Source organism: Aquila chrysaetos, chromosome 8 (assembly GCF_900496995.4).
Source record: "Aquila chrysaetos chrysaetos chromosome 8, bAquChr1.4, whole genome shotgun sequence".
Taxonomy (NCBI): domain Eukaryota; kingdom Metazoa; phylum Chordata; class Aves; order Accipitriformes; family Accipitridae; genus Aquila; species Aquila chrysaetos.
Genome location: NC_044011.1, coordinates 7704028 through 7726894, shown reverse-complemented (window position 1 = coordinate 7726894; position 22867 = coordinate 7704028). Strand labels below are relative to the sequence as shown.

General features: G+C 41.8%; 1 protein-coding gene across 5 annotated transcripts in view; it reads right to left on the bottom strand.

The window, feature by feature from the left end:
* RPS6KA2 (ribosomal protein S6 kinase A2) overlaps positions 1 to 22867 on the bottom strand; it is a 318108-nt gene that overhangs the window by 17276 nt on the left and 277965 nt on the right. For all 5 annotated transcript variants that reach the window (XR_005933002.1, XM_030022665.2, XM_030022667.1 and 2 more), the window contains 4 exons: positions 19889 to 20019; positions 18026 to 18151; positions 1862 to 1951; positions 186 to 344 (listed from right to left, as the gene is read on the bottom strand). Coding sequence is in view for 4 of the 5 variants with exons in the window: in XM_030022665.2 (XP_029878525.1) it covers positions 186 to 344; positions 1862 to 1951; positions 18026 to 18151; positions 19889 to 20019 (506 nt within the window). In the remaining variant the exon portion in view is untranslated. The remainder of the gene's footprint in view (positions 1 to 185; positions 345 to 1861; positions 1952 to 18025; positions 18152 to 19888; positions 20020 to 22867) is intronic.

The following is a 22867-nucleotide window of genomic DNA, read 5'->3' as shown; positions in this document are numbered from 1 at the left end:
GGGAAATGGCTAAAAACCCTATGATGCTATTTCAAAAATCAAATGTAATTATAAATACGGAGAAAGACTTTTTTTGGGGAAAAAAGGTATTTACATTTCAGAGAAGCAAAATCACAGCTATTTGCTTTTTCTAAAAGTCAAATTTTAAGAATGTTGATGCGAATAGCCAAAAAAGCAATGCTTACACCCTGAGAGTGCAGGTAGTCCACAGTCCTGGTGATGGTGCACAGCACAGCACTGGCCTCCCGCTCTGAGAAACACTTCTGCCGAAGAATGCGGTCCAGGAGCTCGCCTCCCCGCATCAGCTCCATCACAAGATACACATATTTCCCATCATCATAGACCTGGAAGTGTAATAGAATAAATACATGGTTTGGACCCATTAACTTGGTAAAGGTTGGTCCTTTAATCACAGTGTTGGCTTGCTTGTGCGAGATGTTGCAAGAAGAAAATATCAGCTAATGTGTGGGAAACGTGCTTATTACGCTTAACAACAGAGAAGGCAACTTTATAAAATGACCTAATCATCACTTTTTTCTTGGGTCTGTAGCAACTTGCTGATTTGTCCACACAGAAACATAGCTTTCCTAATCTGCTATCATGTCAGCAGAGCAGACCAAGCTGGTAAAAGCAGCAGCACCACTTTGCACAGCCTGAAATGTCTGCTGGCTCTCACCCAAGCCTCCTTCTCAGTAGTGTTCTCTCCTTCCACTTCTACAGGGTAACATTTGCCATTTCAAATATCAATATTTCCCTTTGACTCATGATCAGCTAAATGAACTGTATTATACTATTGGCCAAGACCCGCTTCCAATGATATTATATAGTTTAGATTTGCAATTCCGGTGAATGCATTGTTGACAACAGCCGCAAGATGTATCTACCTTCAACATCAATTGCAAGGGGTAAAAGGCATTTTTTTGTCTAAATTGGAAGACAGCCGTTTTCATGTCATAATCCTTTATCTGGACTGCAATAATAGGCGGTGTTGTAGTCATCAATGCTAGATGTTTTTGGAAAGGAATATAAGACCTTTTTTGCACAGATTTTAAGATACTCTTTAACATTTGGGAATTAGGTGAGACTTTCCTGAGGGCACGTGATTAGAAATTTTTTATATACTTCTCTAAGGTCTGAACCATAACGTACTGGCCACTGACACCAGCAGAACTTTGTTCTGTAAACTCTGAATCTGACAAGGTGTGGGTGAGACCACAGGCAGCGCAAGTAAAACATCTCCGACTAAAGGTCATTACTGCATGTAAGCATAGCAAAGGCTATTCTTCATATGAATGCTGAAGAAAGATACCTTCATGGCTTCTCAGGCTGCTTGAGGAGAAGGTAAATATTAAAACACTACTGGGGGAAACCCGAGTGACTTGCTGAGCTCTCCTCTTCCCAACACAGCAGATACCACAGGCTGCATGGGAACGGCTGCGGCTGCTGAAAGAGCATCCCCTGCCCAGCAGCACCACTGTGTGCGTGCTCAGCAACTTGCTCCAAAACACCCAACTAGGGAGATCTCGCTGCTGAAAAGTGCTGCAAAACCAAACACATTTTGTTGTTCTCCAGTACTGTGCCCCTTCGGTTTTATTGACAGTTGGTTAGATGCTAACTGGAGAATGTACAACCTGACCAGTCTTTCCAACTGCTATCCAGTAATTTGTTAAATCATGTTTTTCTCGTTGATTTTTTCCAACTGCTATCCAGTAATTTGTTAAATCATGTTTTCTCGTTGCTTTCAGTGGGTCTGGTTTTAGCTCTGACCTTCAACTGAAGAATTTTCCAGACATGGACTGGTAGGTGAGCCTGACCATAAGGTGAAAATCATTTAATGCTGAAGTGCTCAAAGACTACTCACATCTTTAAGAGTGATGATGTTTGGATGCTGCCCATATCGCAAGAGGATCTCAATTTCTTCAGAGGGGTCTCTCTTGCTCTTATCAATTATCTGGAATAAATGAAGCACAGTGTAGTAAGATACCAGCTAGTAGCACTAAGCACAAAACAAGCAATTTCTACACTTTAAACAAATTAGTATTTTAAATTGTTCTATTAATCATTGTTCTAGCAGAGGACAGCTCAAACTGTGCAAATGAGAGCCACGCTGGCTATACACCAAAGCCAGATAGAGCAATAATTAGTTGAGATTCTGAAGGCATAGGCCCTCTTTTTGATGCCTATGGTTTGCCCGTAAATAATGGCAGTTACAAGAAGTGTCGTTTAGAAATCAAACAACCTGGAGAGTTTTAAAATAACAGTAGTTTTAAAATGACCTCTTTGACATAAAAAATGGATACGTTCATAATATTGGCATATGCTTGTCTATCTGCTGATAAATTAATAGAAATTACTTATCAGGTGGGTTTGTCAGAAATGCAAATGTATAGACATTTACTGTCAGGGGAGATCTGAGTTGAAGCTGTTGGTAATTGCTTGACTCTTGGGCCATACTGTTGTAATGAACAAGAGAGTGGCCAGAGATTGCATTTGGCCATGTAACCAAACTCTGCTCATTCCTAAGCTAGAAAGAAATCTGCTCTATATATCACTTTTCTGTATTCAGCGTCTTTTGCCTTATCAGAGAGTATAGTGAGACATGAAACCTTTTTAGTTCTATAGCAGCAGCTCAGAAAAACATGACACCTGCTGCTTAGAGAGCATCACTGCAGGGAAAGCCTGCTGCTAGGATGGCACCGGCTTCTCATTGATGCTCCTATTACCTGTATTTGGGATGTCAATCAAAGAGCTTCGATCATTTGCCCAGTTGAGAGCACTGATTAATACTTCTCACTTTGCAGATTTAAATGATAAATATGAAACAAAAAATAGCTATAAAATAATCCAGGGGAGATCTCTGTGTTTTGGAATCTCAAATGCAACTGCACAGGGAATGGCGAAAGACTCATTCTACTAGAAACTCATTAGGAGTACAGTTCTTTGGCACAATTTCTTATTGCTAGAAAACAGTAGCAGTACTTCTGAATAACAGGTTTACCAAAGAGGAATGGGTGGCATTTTCAGAAAATCAGAATTCCATTACTGGCTTGGATTTCAAGGCTTCCAACCTGAAATGTGGTTAGCTCTCTCTAAGAACTAGGCACAGAGCACAGATTTAAAACAATGGTGCTTGCAGGGAAACAACTTTTAAAAAATCTCTTTTGTTAATGAGAATAAATGCCTGGCTGCTTTTGCATGCATTTTTAATGGCTTAATTATGGCAATACACACTTAAGTATTTGTCTAGAATTTTATGCATCAGTTATAATAGTACATACTCGAATAAATATCAGAGGTTTCATAGTCATCATGACTGGCATGCATTTACAGTGATAATGATGGTCAGTAGTTGTCCATGGTTGAAGTATGCATTTGAAGCCGTATCAGTGATTTGATTCTGAATTAATAGCAGTGTGACAAGTGAAAGTGCAAGAGGGAGCCGATGCAGGTAAATGGCTGTTGTCCACATTTGAGTAAATGAAGGAAAAAACCTCAAAAACAGGTGAGTGGAAAAAATTCTACTAGCAATTCCTCCTTTGAAAAATGTTGTTCTCCCAGTTTAGTTGAGACATTCTCAAAAAGCCAATGAAACCCTGCCTGAATGACTCCTCATAAATACAACCGCAGTGACTGAATGTGTCCCACTCAAGCAATAACTCTAACATATAAAGAGATCCTCAGGGCCACTTCCTTGGCTAAACTAATATCGCTCCTGTCAAGTTAATGGAGTTACACACATGTGCACCTGTTAGGCTCTGCCTGCCTTGTACAAACCAGCAGAATTTACTGCAGGAAGTACTGCTACCACTCCGCGAAGTACTGCTATCGCTATGGTACTGTAGCAAGCAATATATTCCAGATTCCTTTTCTGTTCTGTTTTCCTGTGAAAGGAAATATCCAGAGCTGTGGAAAATTTTAAGCAACTATTAATAATGCAGGACTATAAATGTATATATATGGCCTAAAAAAAATCCAAACCAAAAATAGTCTCAGCTATTGACACGAAACTCAAAACAACATAACCTGAAGCAGTCTGCTACTGATTTAGTAGCAACAGCAGTAGATGATATATAATGCTTCTAATTCACAACATGCTACATAAATCTAAATCTCAAGACAGTCCTGCTAAATATGCATGCTTTTTGCTTTAATATGTCCACAAGCTGCAATACAGTGATTAAATGGACAAGCTGCCGAAAACCACCCAACAAATCGTTGTCAGAGCTGTGAAGGGACCTGCCCAATTCCTCTCAGTCCCTGGGCAGTCCAGCTGGACAGACCAGAACAATTTTTTTCCTCCACAGCAAGAGACTGTCACCGTGACTGTGCCTCTCTTCAGCATGCCTGTGACTTGCACTTGGCCCGCGACTGATGAAGCAGCAAACGAGGTGGCTGCTGCAGCTTGAACAGAAATCTCTCTTCAGTTCAGACCGGCTGCAGGGTGCAGAGTTTCTTTATTCACATGCTGCAATGGCCACAGCAGCTCCTTAAATATGCCCCATAGCTCTGCCGTGATACCCGATTCTTCTCGTTTTCCTCTTCAGAAAGTTTCGGTGTGTTGTTAAACCCATGCCAGACTTTCCAGAGAGGGAAGCTGCCAAATCAGGGTGGTTCGGCCAGCGGGTGCTGCCTCCTTCCTTTTTTACACCCAGAGGCGTCTGCATCATGACATGAGGTGCTGCATTGCCAGAACACCTGCAAATCTTGGCCCAGCTTAGTGCCAAAATGAGCCGTGGTAAAACGCAGGCCCAGCGCTCCTTATCGAACAGAGGGGCTAAGGAAGACGCGTCACGGGCTTCCAGTGATATTCATAAGTAGTTCTGAGATTCTCAGAAAGTATCAGATTAAATGCATTAAATTATTTAAGTGAAAAGGCAGGTGTTAAATAAGTGCTTTTTGTGCAGCTGTACTTTCTGATTTTTCAGTGCGAGTGTTGCTGTGCGTAACGTCGAGGGAAAGCACGGTGCGAGCACCTTGTGCAGGCACAGCAGAGAGAGGCAGGACGGGGGCAGCCCCAGCACGGCCCCCTCCCCACGCTCTCCCCACGCTCTCCCCACGCGCGCCCGCCGGGCACGTGGCTTCTGCCATACTTGTGCAGTAACCACTCTCTTCTCCAGACAGCAACACCCAGGCTGCTGGGCAGAGAGTCCAAAATCACCGCGAACACCTCGTCCACAATCCTACGTGCTTATCTACACACACCTCCCCCTTCCTGGAGCGGGTCGATGCCGACGTATATGGAGCAGCCTCGACCGTAATTTGAAAAGCGTTCGCCAAGTCAGACTTGGCGATTCCCAGTGAAGGTGAGGGAGGTGTTACAAAGTCTAACCGCAGCTGTACTCTGCCTCCTGGAAGCACCGGTGCCACCCAGGGCTCTCCCAGGGCACGGACACGGAGATTCCTTCCAGTGGGCTTTGATCGGCAGTGAAGCACTACCAGAGCAGGCACCCATACCAGGCACTTGGCTTTCCATTTCTGCGCTACTGCTTCTTCCTCCTGCTCCTGCTTTGGAGTTCAATTCTCTCTAATTTTTAAAGATCAGCTCTACTGTCAGCCCACCTCTGCGTATGGAGAGGTTTTAGCTTTGTCCACTGAATTCAGCCAGTGCAGATCGTGCAGACCAGACAACAGCGTATCTGGCCCTTCACACCCAACCAATGTAGCAGTTAGGTATGGTCTGCAAATTAATTTTAATACAAGTTCTCTCAGAGCTGTGCTTTCAGGCTGCCCAGAGAGACCCCACAAGGATAGCCTGTTGTTGGCTACCCTGCTCCAATGAGGACCAAAGGCTCTGGATTGTTTCCGACCTGTATACTGGAAGCTGCAATGCTAGAAAGAAAAAAAAGCATTTAATGTTACAGATTTGGATACAGGAACTGCCCTACTCTCATCAGACTTCCTACATGAGACCACACATGGCCACAGCATGTGACACACTGTCTGCCCTTGTTCAGAATTAATATTATTATTAATCAGTTAATTTTTTTGCTATTTAATAGCTTCCAAGCTCTACTGTTGGATGCTGGCAAGCTAGATATGTCTGTCTGAATTTCAGATAAGCAATGACACTCTTAAACCCTGATTAAAAGCTGAGCAAAACTACGTAACTTCTAATTATTTCTTGTGGTAACAAAGAGCATTTGCCATCCTGGTCACTCTGTTTCCTCCGAGACATTGTGTTTTACGAGAAGACAGACTCTTCTCTATTCGCCTCTGTGACAGCCCGTGAACCTCCTGCAGCTCTTCCTGTGCAAGGAATGATGCCTTGTCTTTAGGAAATTCATTCTCATTTGAACTCAACTAAAATGTATACAAACCCACTCTCTGTTACAGAGTTAAGGGAAGATTTTCTCTGCTACTAGTCCTGAGGTTTTGAGTAATATGTAATGATGCCACTTTTCTACTTCTCTCTGTAGATGTGTGGTGAAGAACACCAACTCAGAAAGCCATCATAATGTATGAATAACTTAACTGAAAATGTAACAAGAGCTCTGTTGTACTTTGGCAGAGAAGAGCTATGAAGCACAGGGGTCTTCTATTGTCCTTCAGAAAAATAAGAAACTGAGCCATACAACAAACAGACTTTTCTCTATGTATTGGACACCGAGGGATTGCTTAGAAACTCATCTGTATTAAACAGTGGGTGAAACAATCCAGAGTAAGATGGGCTCAGCACACGCAATAGTGTCCTTTGTTCTATTAGGGGACTTGTTTGTTCTTTGACTATCTCATCCTTTGTGTATTGCACTGACTAGCTGAAAGAAAAGGTGCATTTTCTTCAGTGGAATTCAGGGTAAGAACCTCATGGTATTTTAAAATTAGTTGAGCTCCATCAAAGGACAATACTGAACTCTTTCTCTGTCGAGGAAGAAAGGATCAGGAGAGAATATTTTCAGAATCCTAATTAACGTGTCTGGCCAGTTTTTACAAGTCTTTTGCATCAAAAAAAAATCACCCGATTCTCCCTTACTAATGGGTTTTCAATGTCTTCAGCCTTGCCAGAGTGGCCTGATGAGTATAAAAGAGAGTATCCATACAGTTCTGTGTGGGTTTAGCCTTGCTGAAACTGGTACAGCAACTATACAGCCAGTATATATTTGCTCATTGCAGTTTTGTGAAGGTATTTGCGTGCCTCCAACTGTGTAGATAAATTTCTTCTTCTGGATCTTGTTATGCCATTAGCAGATGTTACAGTCCTCAGCTGTTTGATACCACCCACCAGCTGGGACTTACAGCCTTCACAGCCCTGCCAAAGAAATGCTATGTGTGAGCACTCCCTAATCCGCTTTGGGCAGAATTAGCCCTGTTAATACAAACTGCCTTTTCAAACAGCTGAAATTAACCCCGGTGACCTTGCGCCAGGAGGACGGCTGTGTTTCTCACTTGGAGTTTCTCCATCACTACAGTTGTGAGATTGGAAAAAGGCAAGAGGTAGGAGGTGACAATTTAACTGCCTTTGCTGTCTGGAAAATGAACAGCCTAAAAGAAAGGGTGAGAGAAAAGCAACCGAGTGAGAAAGAAGACAGAAAAGAAACATGAGCTGCACTGATGGGAAGAGCAGTGACGCAGGCCTGAGGAGAAAGGATGGGGCTCTGGCCAGGCTAAGCTGGAGCTAGCAGCGAGGAAACTGCTGTCTGTTGTTGGGTCTTCCTGTGCTGGGGAGAAAGGACTTTGTGCATCTTTAATGAACAAACAAGACTGCACTAAACCATTTGCTTGGCTCTGACTTGCTTTTTCCCCTTAAGTGGAACAGGATGCAAAAGCTCTGCCTAGTCACGTCTGCTGCTTTATTTTCTATTACATACGTCGGAGTTTTTTCTGAAAGCTTGTTTGGAATGTAAGCATGGGTTAATCACATTTAAGAAGAGATCTATATAGCACGGTGTGATGCGATACTCCCTGTAGAAATCCTTTCCTTTCCTAGGAGAGGAGGGATGAGCAAAGGGAGAATTAATTTTGTGTCCCTTTGCACATTATGTCTACACCATATCTATGATATATTTGAAAATTCAGGGCACCACTGGTGGAACTAACTATAGGTGGGATTCGCGTACCTTCTGAAGAAAGGAGGTGTAACAATACACACAGAGATTTTAACCTGACAGTTTCATCTACAATACTAACTCCAATGAAAGTGTCACAGAGATAGAGTTCTGCAGTTCTGTGCTGCTGGAAAATGTACAGGTTTCCATTCCAGTAATATTTCCTTCTAAAAATAAGCCCTATTCATGCCAAGCATCTGTTTTAATTTGGTTCCTTTTTTGATGTCAAACTACTCAAGCTGGATGAAAATCACTGCAGAAAGGCTAACATTATTTAAAAGGACATGGTATAATTTTACATTTAAAATGTCTCCAAGGAGAACTATTCCAAGCCTCATAGTTTCTGAGGGACTATTTGCTCTGCTATTAGTTTTGATTAGCTCCAGAGAGTCATTCCCCCCATCCATGCTTAAATCTTTCAGAAAAATAGTGAAATGAGTATTAAAAGAAACTGCCCTAATTAGCAATACTTTTCTGAAATAAGCACCGGCCATCAGATCAAGCTGTGTGGGTGAGACATTAAAGTTTCTGCACACAGAGCATGCCCACTCGCTGCCAGTGTTTGCCGACTTAGCACTCCTAAGCTGTCAACTTGCTGCAACTGTAGTACTTATTAATTAGCATTTATACAGTAGCACGCATTTTCTAAGCAACGCAGAAACATTAACAACTTCTGTTCCAATAGCACCTGTGAAACAGAAAACCTCATTTTAAAGAGAAGTCTGCAGTTTTGGAGGCAGAATGGCTTGGTGGGAAAGGCTCTGCACTGCGTTTTAGTGTGCTCTGCTGAGGCCTGGCACATATCCTTGGATCAGACTGATGAGTTTTCAGTCCGTAAAATGACTGCAGTGCTACTCCCACCTTCTTTTACAAAAAGCTTCAGGGATGGAAACCAGTATATCATATTCAGACCTTATAAAAGGGGAAAATTATTACAGCAATATTGAAGACAAATACAAGAAACACGGTTTAAATGGCCCCAAAAGAGAAACAGAGCCACAAAGGACCAAATTCTGTCCAAAATACTTAGGTATTTGGCAAGCACGCTAGAGAAGAGAAACATGGTATTACTAAGCTGCAAGGAAATTGTTGCCCAATCCGAGGTCTCAGAAAAGATCTAGTTAGCAGTGAGAAATACCATCCTCTCACATTCTTCAGAGGCTCAGTCACGCCAAGAAGAGAGGCTCCGTGAGCTTTGTGACCAAATGGGAAGGAGGCTGCAGGAATCCCTACACCAGAGAGGATGTACAACCACTGCACATCTACAATCTGCTTGGAAGCTGAGTTTAAGAGGTGGTCTGCACACATTTCTGTATTTCCATCTGCCTCCTCTGTTTATTTTGTTAAGACTGAAGCAACGCCTTGATCCCATTTACCCCAAAAGTCACCAGCCAGCAATAGCTGTTGCTGCTACAAACAGGCTTGCTGCTTGTAGAATTGCTCAAGGCACTCCTGGCTCTCTGCCCTGCCTTCTTCTCCCAAGTCCTTCAAGCAGAGCCCAGCACTCTGTACTGGCCCATCCTTTCGGAAGCTGTAGCTGCAGGGTCATGCCTATTTGAGCAGTGCCTCCTTGGAGAACTGACTTGTTTCTATGGGAAGAGTATCTGGCAGAAATCTGAATGCACTCACATCAAAACAATAGAAAAGTGAGACTCATTGAAGTTTTGCAGGTATTTGACTAAACCCAAATCTTAAAAAATGATGACGGTATATAAAATATGCTACGTTGCCTCCTGCTGTGGTGAGTGATATTGTACACAGCGGCCCTGGTCCAGTGGGGAAGTCAGCCCCTTTGATGAAGTTGTTCAAAATGGAAAACCAAGAAAGCCTTCAAAAATACTCTCACAGATCAGACATAAGATCCTCATAGACAACTTTCTCCACCACTCCTTTGCTACTTCATCCATTTTACTGTAAATAATCTTCTCTTTCCATCATATCTAGAGGACACCAGTCCATGCTGTTTGTAATCACTCTTACTGTATCCACCAGGGACCCCAGTTGTAATCTAGGGCTCTTCATGCTGGTTTCTTTGCAGAGTGCTCTGGAAAACAGCCCTCCCTATGCAAACCCAAAGAAGCACAGAGATTTGTGCCTAAATCTGCTCTGAAGCCTGCATCTCCCACATGGCACCCTATAGCCTACTGAATCTGGTGCCACACTACCAGCTTAAGTATCCTTCAGACAGTGAAAAACAGCTTTTACTGAAGTGTCCGGACAACAGGATTTCCTGAATCCCAGCTTTATAAACCAGATTTCATGGGACAACATGGTACGCATTCTTTGTAGTTTATCAAGGTAAGCAGGGGTCTTACACCTCTGACCCTGCATTGTGTAAGGCCACATTTCCACTAATATGACAGATCCAACTTCTTTGCGCGTGTGTGTGAGGACATCTCGGTCATCTCCTTGAAGAGTCTGTTTTACCGACTGCTCTCACCATCAGACTTTTTTTTCTGAAACTCCCTTTTTTAGCTACAAGACGTTCTGTCTTGTCTTGCTGTCTTTAGCAGCCAAATGGTTGTCATCCATCATTTATATCACCTTAGAGATATTTATAGATTTTGAGCGCATCCCACTGGACTCGTCTGTCTCACATCATATATATTTGTAGCTCTCTTAATAGAGCTTGCCTTATAATTCTTGCATATTTTCTGCTATAGATTTTCTCTAATTTGTTTATATTCTATCTTAAACCATGGACACCAAAATAGCACATGGTCCCACAGTGTTTAGTAGTCCTACCCAGGTAGAATCATAGAATCATAGAATCATTTAGGTTGGAAAAGACCTTCAAGATCATTGAGTCCAACCATCAACCATGCCCACTAAACCATGTCCCGAAGTGCCTTGTCTACGTGCTTTTTGAATACCTCCAGGGACGGTGACTCAACCACTTCCCCGGGCAGCCTGTTCCAATGTTTGACAACCCTCTCAGTAAAGAAATTTTTCTTAATATCCAATCTAAACCTCACCTGCCACAACTTGATGCCATTTCCTCTCGTCCTATCACTAGTTACTTGACAGAAGAGACCAGCACCCACCTCACTACAACCCCCTTTCAGGTAGTTGTAGAGAGCGATAAGGTCTCCCCTCAGCCTTCTCTTCTCCAGACTAAACAGCCCCAGTTCCATCAGCTGCTCCTCATAAGACTTGTGCTCTAGACCCTTCACCAACTCAGTTGCCCTTCTCTGGACACACTCCAGCACCTCAATGTCTTTCCTGTAGTGAGGGGCCCAAAACTGAACACAGTTACTCGAGGTGCGGCCTCACCAGTGCCGAGTACAGGGGAACAATCACCTCCCTGCTCCTGCTGGCAACACTATTTCTGACACAGGCCAGGATGCCGTTGGCCTTCTTGGCCACCTGGGCACCCTGCTGGCTCATATTCAGCTGACTGTCAACCAACACCCCCAGGTCCTTTTCTGCCGGGCAGCTTTCCAGCCACTCTTCCCCAAGCCTGTAGCGCTGCATGGGGTTGCCGTGACCCAAGTGCAGGACTCGGCACTTGGCCTTGTTGAACTTCATACGATTGGCCTCAGCCCATCGATCCAGCCTGTCCAGATCTCTCTGTAGAGCCTTCCTACCCTCAAGGTACCACAGGCAAAACTCACTTACTTATATGCAAGCATGTTACTGAGACAGAAATCTATAGAATTTTTTTCAATTTTATTAATAAAAGTTTAACTGCACTAGCAACACATTTATGCATTGTCTGATGCTGGTATTCAAATCATTGTATTTCCATCCTACAAATTAGTTGAGTATACTGAACAGCTTCATTACATGTCATTCAGGGAACGAAAGCAAACAGGAATGAAAATTTTGGGGGGGAGACTGCAGTCAGAGACATTTTCTCAATAAAATATTGGAAAGTATCTTTCAGAATCATCAATATGATCTCACAGAGGCAAGAGATATGCTCTTCATAGATAATTTGATAAGCCATCTTGGGGAAGAGCAAGGACAGTTAGAGGCTTATACAAGCACAGTTATCACTCCCATTTCCCTTCAGATGGGTAACAGGCTTTTTAATGAGGTCTTTTTACATCACATTATATTCTTCCTGATGCCATTTCCGCCCCCCCCCACCCCGAGTGTGAGGTGAGATAGAACCGTACTCTCATCCATACAAACCTTACTGTGACAGCCACCCAGCAGAGTCAAGAGGCGTCTGCATGACTAGAGATTGAATGAGAACTGAGACAGGACCTCAGCATCTGATCCACACCCATTCAGCCCACCCGCTCCCTGTTACTCTCTGCTCCAGCAGCCGGTAACTTCTGCTAAATTTCAAAGCTAAATTTAAAGGGGATGCATTTACCATGCATCTGACCTGGAGATGTTTGCACATACCCCGGGGCCTGACCCCTGCACCATGTTCTGGCGCAGGCAGAGGGAGGGAAGGTCGGGTGAGCCATGGATGGGTACCTGCTGGTGTTGACAAGCTGGTAGGCTCAGGGCCAAGAAATCTGAGGTTATCCAGTAAACTTTCCATTGAGTTGCCTATTAAAATACTGACATATTTATCCATGTTTCACCAGACACTAGGTACCTCCCAGACAGACAAAAATAGACACAAACCCTCCCTTGAAAATTTCACTTTAGAGGAAAGTCACTTTAGTGACTTTCCCTGGTTCAGGAGAAACAAATCTCAGCAAATGTCTCTAGAGCTACAGACGCCTTAACTGTGAAGGAGATTTGATGACCTTTGGACTGATTTTTTTTCTTCTTTTTTTTTTTCCTCTTCCTGTTTCAGTAAATCTACATGGGTTTGGGATTCCTATTTTCTATAAAAGAATTGCAAAAGAGCGCACCACGCTGCAGTCAATCTTAGAAGACTGCCTTTTTTTTTGTGTTATTCACGCTTTCTGCATTCAGCACTAAACTCCTGACATAAACATAATATAGATTATGGAGAAAATGTTGTAGAGCCAACAAATTACCACTGTGTAACCTCCTGTCTTCAGATTAGCAAGATATTGTATCTACTTACACCAACCACCTAAACACAACCAAACCAAGACTGAGAACATCAATGGAAGAGGAAAACAAAGTTTAAAGAAATTATGAAACAACTGTGGAGTTCATACAGCTTTTGGTGACTATGTCACTGTTATTAGCAAATAAATAAAGGTATATAGCAAGTCTGATTACACAGGCCTGCTAAAAACAGCTCTCACAAATTACTGACTTCTATTTATTTGATAGCATGTTGACATCACTTCTTTGCTGGTATTGCACTTTTATAGCTAATTAAAAGGCACCTTCTCCCCAGTCTGCACATACCAAAATATGCCAAGATAGATGCACTTTTGGTGCTTCGTAATTACCATAATTATATATGAACTGTAGGATTTACTAGGACTCTAGCATAAAGTAACCTGTATCCCAGAGGCAGACAGACTGCAAAATTTGGCTTTGCTCACAGCTGTAGAACATTTGGAGCCAAATAGTTGGTTAGTGCATTACAGAGATAGGAAAAAGTCATTCAGTTCACATGTGTTTCCTGATCCAAATTCCACTGTAATATTGGCATCTGCAAAATTGGACTTGTCATTCAGGACTATCTCTACTGTATGTTTTTCCCCTTCAAGGGAGGGAGAAATGTATACCCTGTCCTTTTACCCAGTGGTTCCCTTGGCTCTAACAGCATGGAAGGACTAAAAATCCGTAAGACGTAACCAATTAGATACTCTTTTGACCTGGAGAAGAAAACAGTTGCCATCAAGCTGCTGAAGGTGGCACCTATGCCACCCGCCTCTGCAACGTTTGGGGCAGTTACTGTACTGGGGGTAGAATAGGCCACAGCAGCAGCAGCTTCTACTTGGCTATTATCCACCAGTATCTCTCCTGAGGGTAAGGAGTCAATCTAAATAGAGAAATCTTTAGAAAAAGTGGGATGCAATCAGGTCCTTTGCAAAATTACTGAATCTGGCATCAGTAAGAAGCACATCTGAAATCCAGCTTGAAAGCCTCACTACAAGTAGGGGTCCAAGTTTGAAACCAGCGCAATGGTTTTAAGTAAAGAAAAACTTTTGGAATACTCTAATTGTATTGAATCTCTGGCAGGCTTTGAAAAATCTGATTCACCAAGAACTCTGAACTGTAGCATCTCCTTTGTTTTCCAAACGAGAGCTCTTAATCTGTTTAGGCTTCCATTGCAGACTTTCTTCCATCCACAGAAATCCCACCCATCTGCTCTAGCATCATTCTTTTACTTAATTGACTTATTTTCTCTAGATACTGATGTGACTGAAATAGTTTCATCTGATTTTCCTTTGCTTCTGACCTCACTGTTACATTTATACCCTTGTGAAGCTTGTAACTGTGATCGATGATGCCAGTTGCCTTTGCTACTAAAAATTATTATGCCTGCTGTAGTCAGGATGATCAATATTCCAGCAGAATAATCTGCAACATGTTAGAAGTCTGTCAGAGGAGAAACACTCTTTTTTTCCCCATCTCTCTTCTCTCTACCAGAGTCTTACAAAGCATTCAGAAGAATGAACAATACACTTACTTGTATTTCACAACTTTATACTTTTTTCACTTGGGAATGAGATGGAAAGAAAGCCTAAGAGTAAAATTTTAAAAGTACCTCAGAGTATGTACATACAGTAGAATATGATACAAGGACTTGCTAAACCAACATCTACCCGCACTGACCCAGGTAGGTGGCTACTTGTTTCAGGGTAGACTCAGTTTGCAGGAAATCTGTCTGTCTACAAGGTTTTCTATTGCATGGTATTGAAATGCTCTCAGAAGTGGAGATATAAGCCTGAATTCTTAAATATTGCATTTAGGAGCCTGAGGGCACATCTAAAATAGACTTAGAGTTTATTATTAGCATTTCATTTTTACAGATGACATGGGAGAAGAGGGAATAGGTTGTAAGAAAATTCTCTTCTTCTGCAGGTTCAGTGATTGGATTTACAAAGGCAGTTAGACATCTGCAGGTGCAGAGGTGTCTAGGGAGACTTCCAAAAGCACAGCAGTGAGTGACGTGCCTAGTCTCACTGAACTCTGAAATCAGTGAAATTCCAGATCTGTTCAAGTGCTTTTACAACACCAGCAAAGAACTTCTTTGCACTGCTAGACATGTAATTATCTCTGTAAGATGGCCCCCAATTAGTCACAGATGGCCAGCAAAAGGAAAAGGAACGAGATGTTTTGCATTTTAATAAATATATTCTGCTTCTGGGCTAGGAAAGGTTTTGTTTTTCTGAGTGGATTTTCTGGCTGTAGCTCTGGCTGAAGTTACTCTGGCTCGGGACTCTGTGGTCTCAGTGTGGCACTACGCAGCAATAGTAAATAAGTCCTGGTGAGTGGCAGGCTCTGTGGGGGGATTCTTTACCCAGTGACATGATGTGTGTTTTCCCACAAAGATGCCACCACGTCACTTCCTCAATTCCTTTGCTATAACCAGCTTCCCCCGGGGAAACGGGATGATGCTCTCTGACGTGTCGGCAGTTCATCTTAGAGGGAGCTTTTAATGAGGTGGTGCCAGGCAAATGGGGCTGCTGCCTATCATACAAACTATCACTGCAGATATTTTTTCCTGTGAATGTTATGTATTAGGGAGCACTGAGAAAATTATACTTACTGAAAGAAATCAAAAGAGTCTAATTACAGTGATTTTTATAGAGAGAGTTAAAGGATGCATGTCAAAAGGGACCGATCTATAATTATGATAATATCAGTTGCAACTCCTGTGCTATCTAATTACTTGAAATGGGTGGCATTGTGCAATCTTTATGAAAGTGAGATACTTTGATAACAAAATGATATAATCTTCACAGGAAATAAAAATAAAATTGAAAGGAAAGTAAAATGAATATATTGGTAGGAAAAATAATCAACGAGGCAGCACTCAATGTGCTGGAAAGACAGTACAAACAGAAACCCACCAACCGTCTCCAACCCCAAATCTGTGCTACACATTTGACTCACACTGTGTCAGAAACTGAGATGCTGTGCATGTTGCCTAAACTGGCCGGCAAAATCAAGACATATTGGCATGACAAGAAAAGAGTTGCAAGAAGTGGAGGAAGAAAGGAATAAAAAGAGAAAATATTAATAAAAATGGGAAAGAGTGTAAACCTAGCAATCAAAGTGTTAAACTCTTCTGGAGTTTTGGCTGTCTCCAGGTGTTGAGTTTGTTCTGGATCCTCTGAGGTACTCCAAACCCCCAGCTGCTGAGTAGCTGCTGGACCCTCTTGGATTCAGGCACTCGGACATCTTTGGGGACCGAGGTCTTTCTAATTTGGTTTCACACTGGCTGTATTACACTGATAAAACTGTCAGCAACACTTGATATAAATAAAATATTAAAGTTATTACTTTAATTTAACATACATTTTGTTCATCACAGATGTAATTTAATTACACAGAACCCATACCTACTATACATAATGCCATCTGTTGAAAAATGACCTGGACACTGGAAAAATCTAATTTTTCCATTTCAGCCCGCAGACCTGCTGGTAGGTCCATGCTCCTAATTATGGTGTAGCCTAGAAAAATCAACCGTTATTTGAACAGTGACATCAACAGATTGTCAGTTATTAGTGGTTTCCAGATTTTTGTGGCTACCATGGGAAGACACCAAATCTTTCATGGACACTCATGGATACTGAATTATCACCAGTCTTGTAACAGAAAATAAGACTGAATAAAAGGTTTAATATTATTCTATTGACTACCTGCAGCTCATTTATCTCATGGACTGCAGTTTGGATCACTTTTGTAAGCTCTCATCATCTCATTTAATAGCAAAGATACCATCTCATTCATAAGCTAAGTTTACATAACTTTTCGAAAATTTTAAAATCAGAAAAGTAGAGTGGCAATTGGCTAGAATCCCTCATTTACTGCAAGTTTGGTAAATACATTTCTCTATGTAGTAATTTCAAGGAGCTACTTTTTGTTTTATGCTCATTTAAGCAATCTGTTCCCGTAAGGACACACAGAATGAAAGGATCTGATTTAACTGTCTGTGTCTTTTCACATTCATTATACTAATTCCTCATTAATCCAATTTTGTCTCTTTTTGGTACAAGAACAAAAACATGAAATACTTTTCTAACATATGAGTGCTTTAATTGCTACACCTTTTTGTTAAAGAAAATTGAATGTTTGGAACTCTTCCTCTGAGCCATAACCTCACAACCACTTGCCACATACATTGGTCTGTTCTGCCCTCTGTAATAGCTGCGTACCGTTTATTCAATAGCATTTAACAGAGATTGCGACTTAGTCCTCTGAGCATGACCTTCCAAAGCAGTTCTACTGAAATTCTTCCCTATCGGAAAAGGTTCCCTCATACCTACATCCTAGCAGCTTCCCGGCCTCTGCAGCTGTGGTGATGCTGTTTTATGTAGTGTTGCTTTACCAAGTCTGAAGTTCACTGACTTGTCTTTAATATCCAACTAAATTCCACTGAATTAATCTTTTAAATCTCCGCTGAAGATTGCCTTTTGCTCCTTTGTGTAGCATGTTGGTGTTGAATGTCAAGGAGGCAAAAGGAAATCTAAGTTTTTGAAGGTGATCATGGTTTTCACTGACAAATCTGTCTAATTACAATAAAAAAGTCAGAACTAAATAACTTGAGAAAGAAGAACAAAATGCTATTTCAACTTTGCAATCATTTTATATGTTATTTTGTTTATTTATGATGATTCAGTGTAGGATCTGTTAAAAATCTTATCTAGTTTGCAGGGAGCATGGCTGAAATGATTAGCAGGATTTCCATGCAAGACTGTAAAGGTTTTTCCCATCCAGGAATTTTACTTGATGAGATTAAGGTGTGAGAAATAATGTAAGGCTTATCATGAAACCTGTCATCTTCCAAAAGAGAAAAAACCCAAGCAACACCCGCCAACAAGCAATAAGCCAACAAAATACCCACTGACCGCAGTGCTGCCCGGGCTGGCAGAGCAGTCTCAACCACATTTCTGGCATCTACCAGAAGGCTTTCTTACCTTCACTGCAAACTCTGTTTCTGTAGCTTTATGAACACATCTCTTGCACACTGAATAGGAGCCAATTCCGATGTCCTCCTTGATCTCGTATCCATCTGTAAAGTGAATGTTGTTCCCATGTAACTGCTATAGGGAAAGACAAAAGAAACAAGGTAATCAGGACATGGCTATGTAAAAGCAAGGACTAGCCTCGTCTTAATAAACTCCACAGAGCTCTCTTGTCCTTAGCAGTTTTTCTAAGTCCAATCAAAAAAACCTGAAGCTCTTTACTTAAGCAAGTGTGTCCCCTCCCTTTTTTACCTTTTTCCAGTCTGGAAGACGGAGTTGTCCATGTAGAAGTAGTGGCAAAATAGCAGTGATTTTCTAAACTATTTATGGAATGCAGACAATCACCTTCTATAAGAAAGTCACAGGAAACTGTGGGCCCAAATCCCCTGGCAAACCCACATATCTTGACAATAGAAACTTATTCCTAATTACTGAGGGGCCAGATAACTCATAAACTACTAATAGCTTCACAGTTTTCAAAACAGATACCCCACGTATGTGGTGTGCCTCTAGACCACTGGATGTCTTGTCCAGGATACATTTAATTATGATTTCTGTGTGAGAGAAAAGTTACTATTTTAAGCCAACCTAATTTAAAAAAAATATACTACTAGTGAAAATAGTAGGAAAATACTTTAAAATTTCTAATCTTATTTATTGAAGGGTATAGAATGAACTACGGCATCATTGATTCATGTGCCCTTTGGAAAATGTCTGGGCAGGTGGATTGGTTAGATGGTGAAACCCAAATCTGAGACCTTGCTGCAAATTCCATCCCAGGCCTCAAGAAATGACCAGCAGCTCTAAAAATCCTCTAGGATCCTCTGTCTAAAAATGTTAACGTCACTAACAAAGTCCACACAGAACCTTCTAAATTATAAGACATACCTGTGTTAACATTCAATACATTTTTACAAAGCAAACCACAGGAATATATATAAAAAATTTCTGGGATGTAATTGCTTGGGTAACATTTCACTTCCTGTTGCATTAAGAGAATCTTTAAGAATATGACATATTCCACTGTAAATTATTAAAATAGGGATGAAAACAATGAAAACCACAGGCAGGGAGTCTCCCCTTGAGGCATGTATACCTCTGGCTGTGGGTAGGAGAGGAACTTTTTCCTTGTGGGAAAATTTACTGTACCTTTGAGCAGCCCAGTTCTTTCTCCCAATTCACTGTTCCTCTGCTGTATTGAGCCATTTGTAGCAATTTATTTCTGGTTTAAATGACAGTAACTAGAGAGCATGTTGTAGGGGAATGGCAGCAAAGAACGAAGTGTCTGGCAAGTGTCATTCCCCCGTCAAGCCGCTCTGGGTTGTGAGTACACCCAGGCTCTTGTGCAATAGCAGCAGGAACACGGTGGCCTCTCACACCCAGGAGCTTGGGTTCCGTATCTGTGGGAGCCTACAGCAGTAGTTCATTGAGCCCCTTTGCCAACACAGACTGTATCATATAATCCAAGATAAAACTGTTGAGAATGACATGCATTCACTGCAGAAACAACACTTCGTTACCTGTCCTGCATGCACAACTGGAATAGTGTTTCAGGTATTCAGAAGTACTTTTCATTTCAGTTGTTGTAAGATGCGATTCCTATTTCCTTTGTAAAGGCTGTGGAGAATGTGAACTTAAAGGTAAAAGCCTTTGGGAAAAAAATCTTATTTTCCACCTCCTACATGCTGCATGTAAACACCTCCTACCTACACCAGGTAGCTGTGAAACACCAGTGAGAATGCCGAGGCAGTTTAAATACACTATGCGCATATGTATCTGCCCACCAGATGTGAAGTGTAACATCAGCATCAGTACCTGTACAATTGGATGGACGGTGATTTTGTGGACCTCTTGCTGTGCTGGCTCCTGCACCAAGTTAGAAGCAACGAAGCTGAACCCTCTGAAAAGATGATGAGCATTGGCACTTGGAGGAACACCCGGGGAATCTGTAGGAGAAGGAAGAAAGTGGCCTCGTGAGCTGCACAAAAGATCAGAAAGTAATAGCACGGCACCTGCAACAGACAAAATCACCCCTGCCGCTCAACAGCAGATCCTGCTAAACCGGCAGACACACGTGAATATAATCCACCTCCATATCAAGGCTTTGGTGTGCCTTCTCTATCCCTTTCCTCTGGATCTGAACAGTACAGGGGTATTGTTTGCAAGGATCTCTCCTCTTGGATACAGAGGTTTTTTTTCACAGTGCTTGTTCATTCTGTGCCAGGAGTCCACCCAGAGAGAGAAGGCACAGGATGGCGGAGGCTAGGAGAAAGACGGATGGCTCAAGGCAGGGCACCACTTTGGCTTAGCAGAGGTTCTCCAAGGAGTGGGAAAAAGCTGCCAGATGCTGTATCTGTCCTTCACAGCACACCTTGACTACAGAAATTACAAAGCCTAAAGTGCACACCTTGACTACAGAAATTACAAAGCCTAAAGTGCTTTCTGGGTAATGTGGTATGTTGTGTGGGTCAGGAGAATGTAGAGAAGACAGGACCTGAAGCAGGTGTAAAAGCACGATGCTCCAGTAGTGGTGGTTTGCAGCTTCATAAGGATCTTTCTGCAGTAGCTTTAGGAGCTGGGACCTATTCCAGGGAAGATGCTGGCTGACTCATCCTCAGGTGAACAAAATAGCTAGGAGTGTTTTAACTACCCTTCATGGATATTTTCTGCCCACTCCTTCCCCTGACATGGCAAACCCAGGGAAGGAACAGCTGGAGATAAAAAAGCCCTGAATTATTCTACCTTTGGAATGAAATAACTAGAGAGCAGTTTCTGGTACCTACGCCACTGCTCAGTGAGAGAAACAGCCTGCCAAACAGAGAAGTGTTGCAGTTCACTTAAAATTCTGAAAAGCTTTAAAGAGATCTTTTGCCCCAGTTATGTTTTGTCCCAGGTATTTTCATAAGCAAGTGAGAGTTGCACTGCAAACCTTTCCTGGATAGCTAGGTAGCTGCCTGAGTATTATAGAACCTGTAGTACCCAAATTTGCTCACCTTTTATTTGTTCTTTTTTCTGTCCCCTCACATTTCTTGCAGTGCAACATGTGATTTACCATGGCAAGGTTACAAAGCTAAACCTGCTTTAGAAAGCCATCTCCTTGTATGAGTGTGTAAGCACCCAGTTTCACTAGAATAAAGAAGATACATCCCCAGTGGACCTTATATCTGACTCACCTACCTACACCATCAGCACCACCCATCAGTGTGAAGGGCAAAGGTGTGGAAGACTGAGTACTGCTTGAGGTCCTGCAAATACGTGAGAATGTATTTCCTTGTGGGGACATTCCCTGTATAAATCTATGGTCAACTCAAGAGAGGATCTGAAGCCAGAATGTGGTAAAAACAAATTACCTGCTCAGGAATAAACAAAACTGAGACTGCAGTTAATTATCTATCTCATTACAAAGCCGCCTCAGCTTTGACAGGAATCAGAAATAAGCACAGCAAGTCAGACCTCACTGCAAAGTCGGTGGAGAAGCTTGTCTTTTGGTAAAATGACATGGGCTATTTGTTTATCTCAGTGTATTGATCGGCACTCTCCTTGCAAATACATGGATGAATCACACCAGACCTCTTGCATCACTGGGTACTTCTTACAATGGCATATATACAACAGTGATTTTCCAAGAGGGATTAATTAAGAGAAAACAATGTTTGTTTTAAAAGAAGGAATGACAGTAATTCAAATCTGAACACTCCTGAACTTCAGAAAAGCTGTGATCCAGCTCTAAAATGTAAGTGCTAGGTCATCTCTATTTAAAAATAACTGTTTTTTCATAATTCACTGCCAATCTCTTTATCGAACACTGTGGAAGATCTACTGATTATTTGGTGTTCTATATTAAATTTTCATCACCACCAACTGATATGCCCATCATACTAATTAAATGTTAAAACACCTCTGTTAAGTGCAAAATTATGTTTAAATCATGTTAATTAACTGATAGCTATGAAACCTAAATCATTTTCCTAGTCTTGATAAATCCAGAATCATTTCATGTCTGAATTAGACTCACTTGTAAACACCAATCTTGCATAATGGTTATCTTTCTCCCTGTGAGAGTCATAATGATTTGTCCCACTAGAGCATCTAACTTTACAGGATTTTCAAAGGCTTCATAAATCTTAAGTAATTTACTTCAGTATGCTTCACTGGGGTTAGCAAATGTTATAATCTTAGTTGCAGAGGAGGAAATTTAGATACTTCAGGTGCGATTTTACATACTTTTTCTCAGCAGTAAAGCCAGCCCAAGACATCCCTGCCGGTTACAGCATGCTGCCCCATCACTTATAACAGTAAAAACATTTATGGACTGAAATCTAAGTTGGATCATCAGAATGATTTTGGTTTGATCTTTGTTTAAATCACCATTTATAACCCGGATTGCCTCAGTCTCCTGCTCCCTGTGAGGAGCTGAGTCAGCACAAATGAAATGTGGGTCCACAGCAGTGGACTTAGGAAACAAGTGGCCAGAAAAAGCAACTCCACCTCAGGGAATCCCTGAGAAAAAGTGATATATGAAACTATACCCATAGAGGTGAACCACTGATGTCGGAAACCACACCTTCGGTGCACTCAGAGCTGAGGTTAGGAATCCACAGAAAGCTGTTTCAACCTCCAGGTTAAAGAAACTTTCTGAGATACAACAAATTACTGGACTGAAAAGTTACTGGATTCACAACTTTGACATAAACCTGCTTCCAGGCAGGAGAACTCATTCATAGACAGAGTGCAAAATGACTGTATGTATCTGTGCCCCCTCCTTGGTAATATCTTTCTGACAGCTTCGTTTAA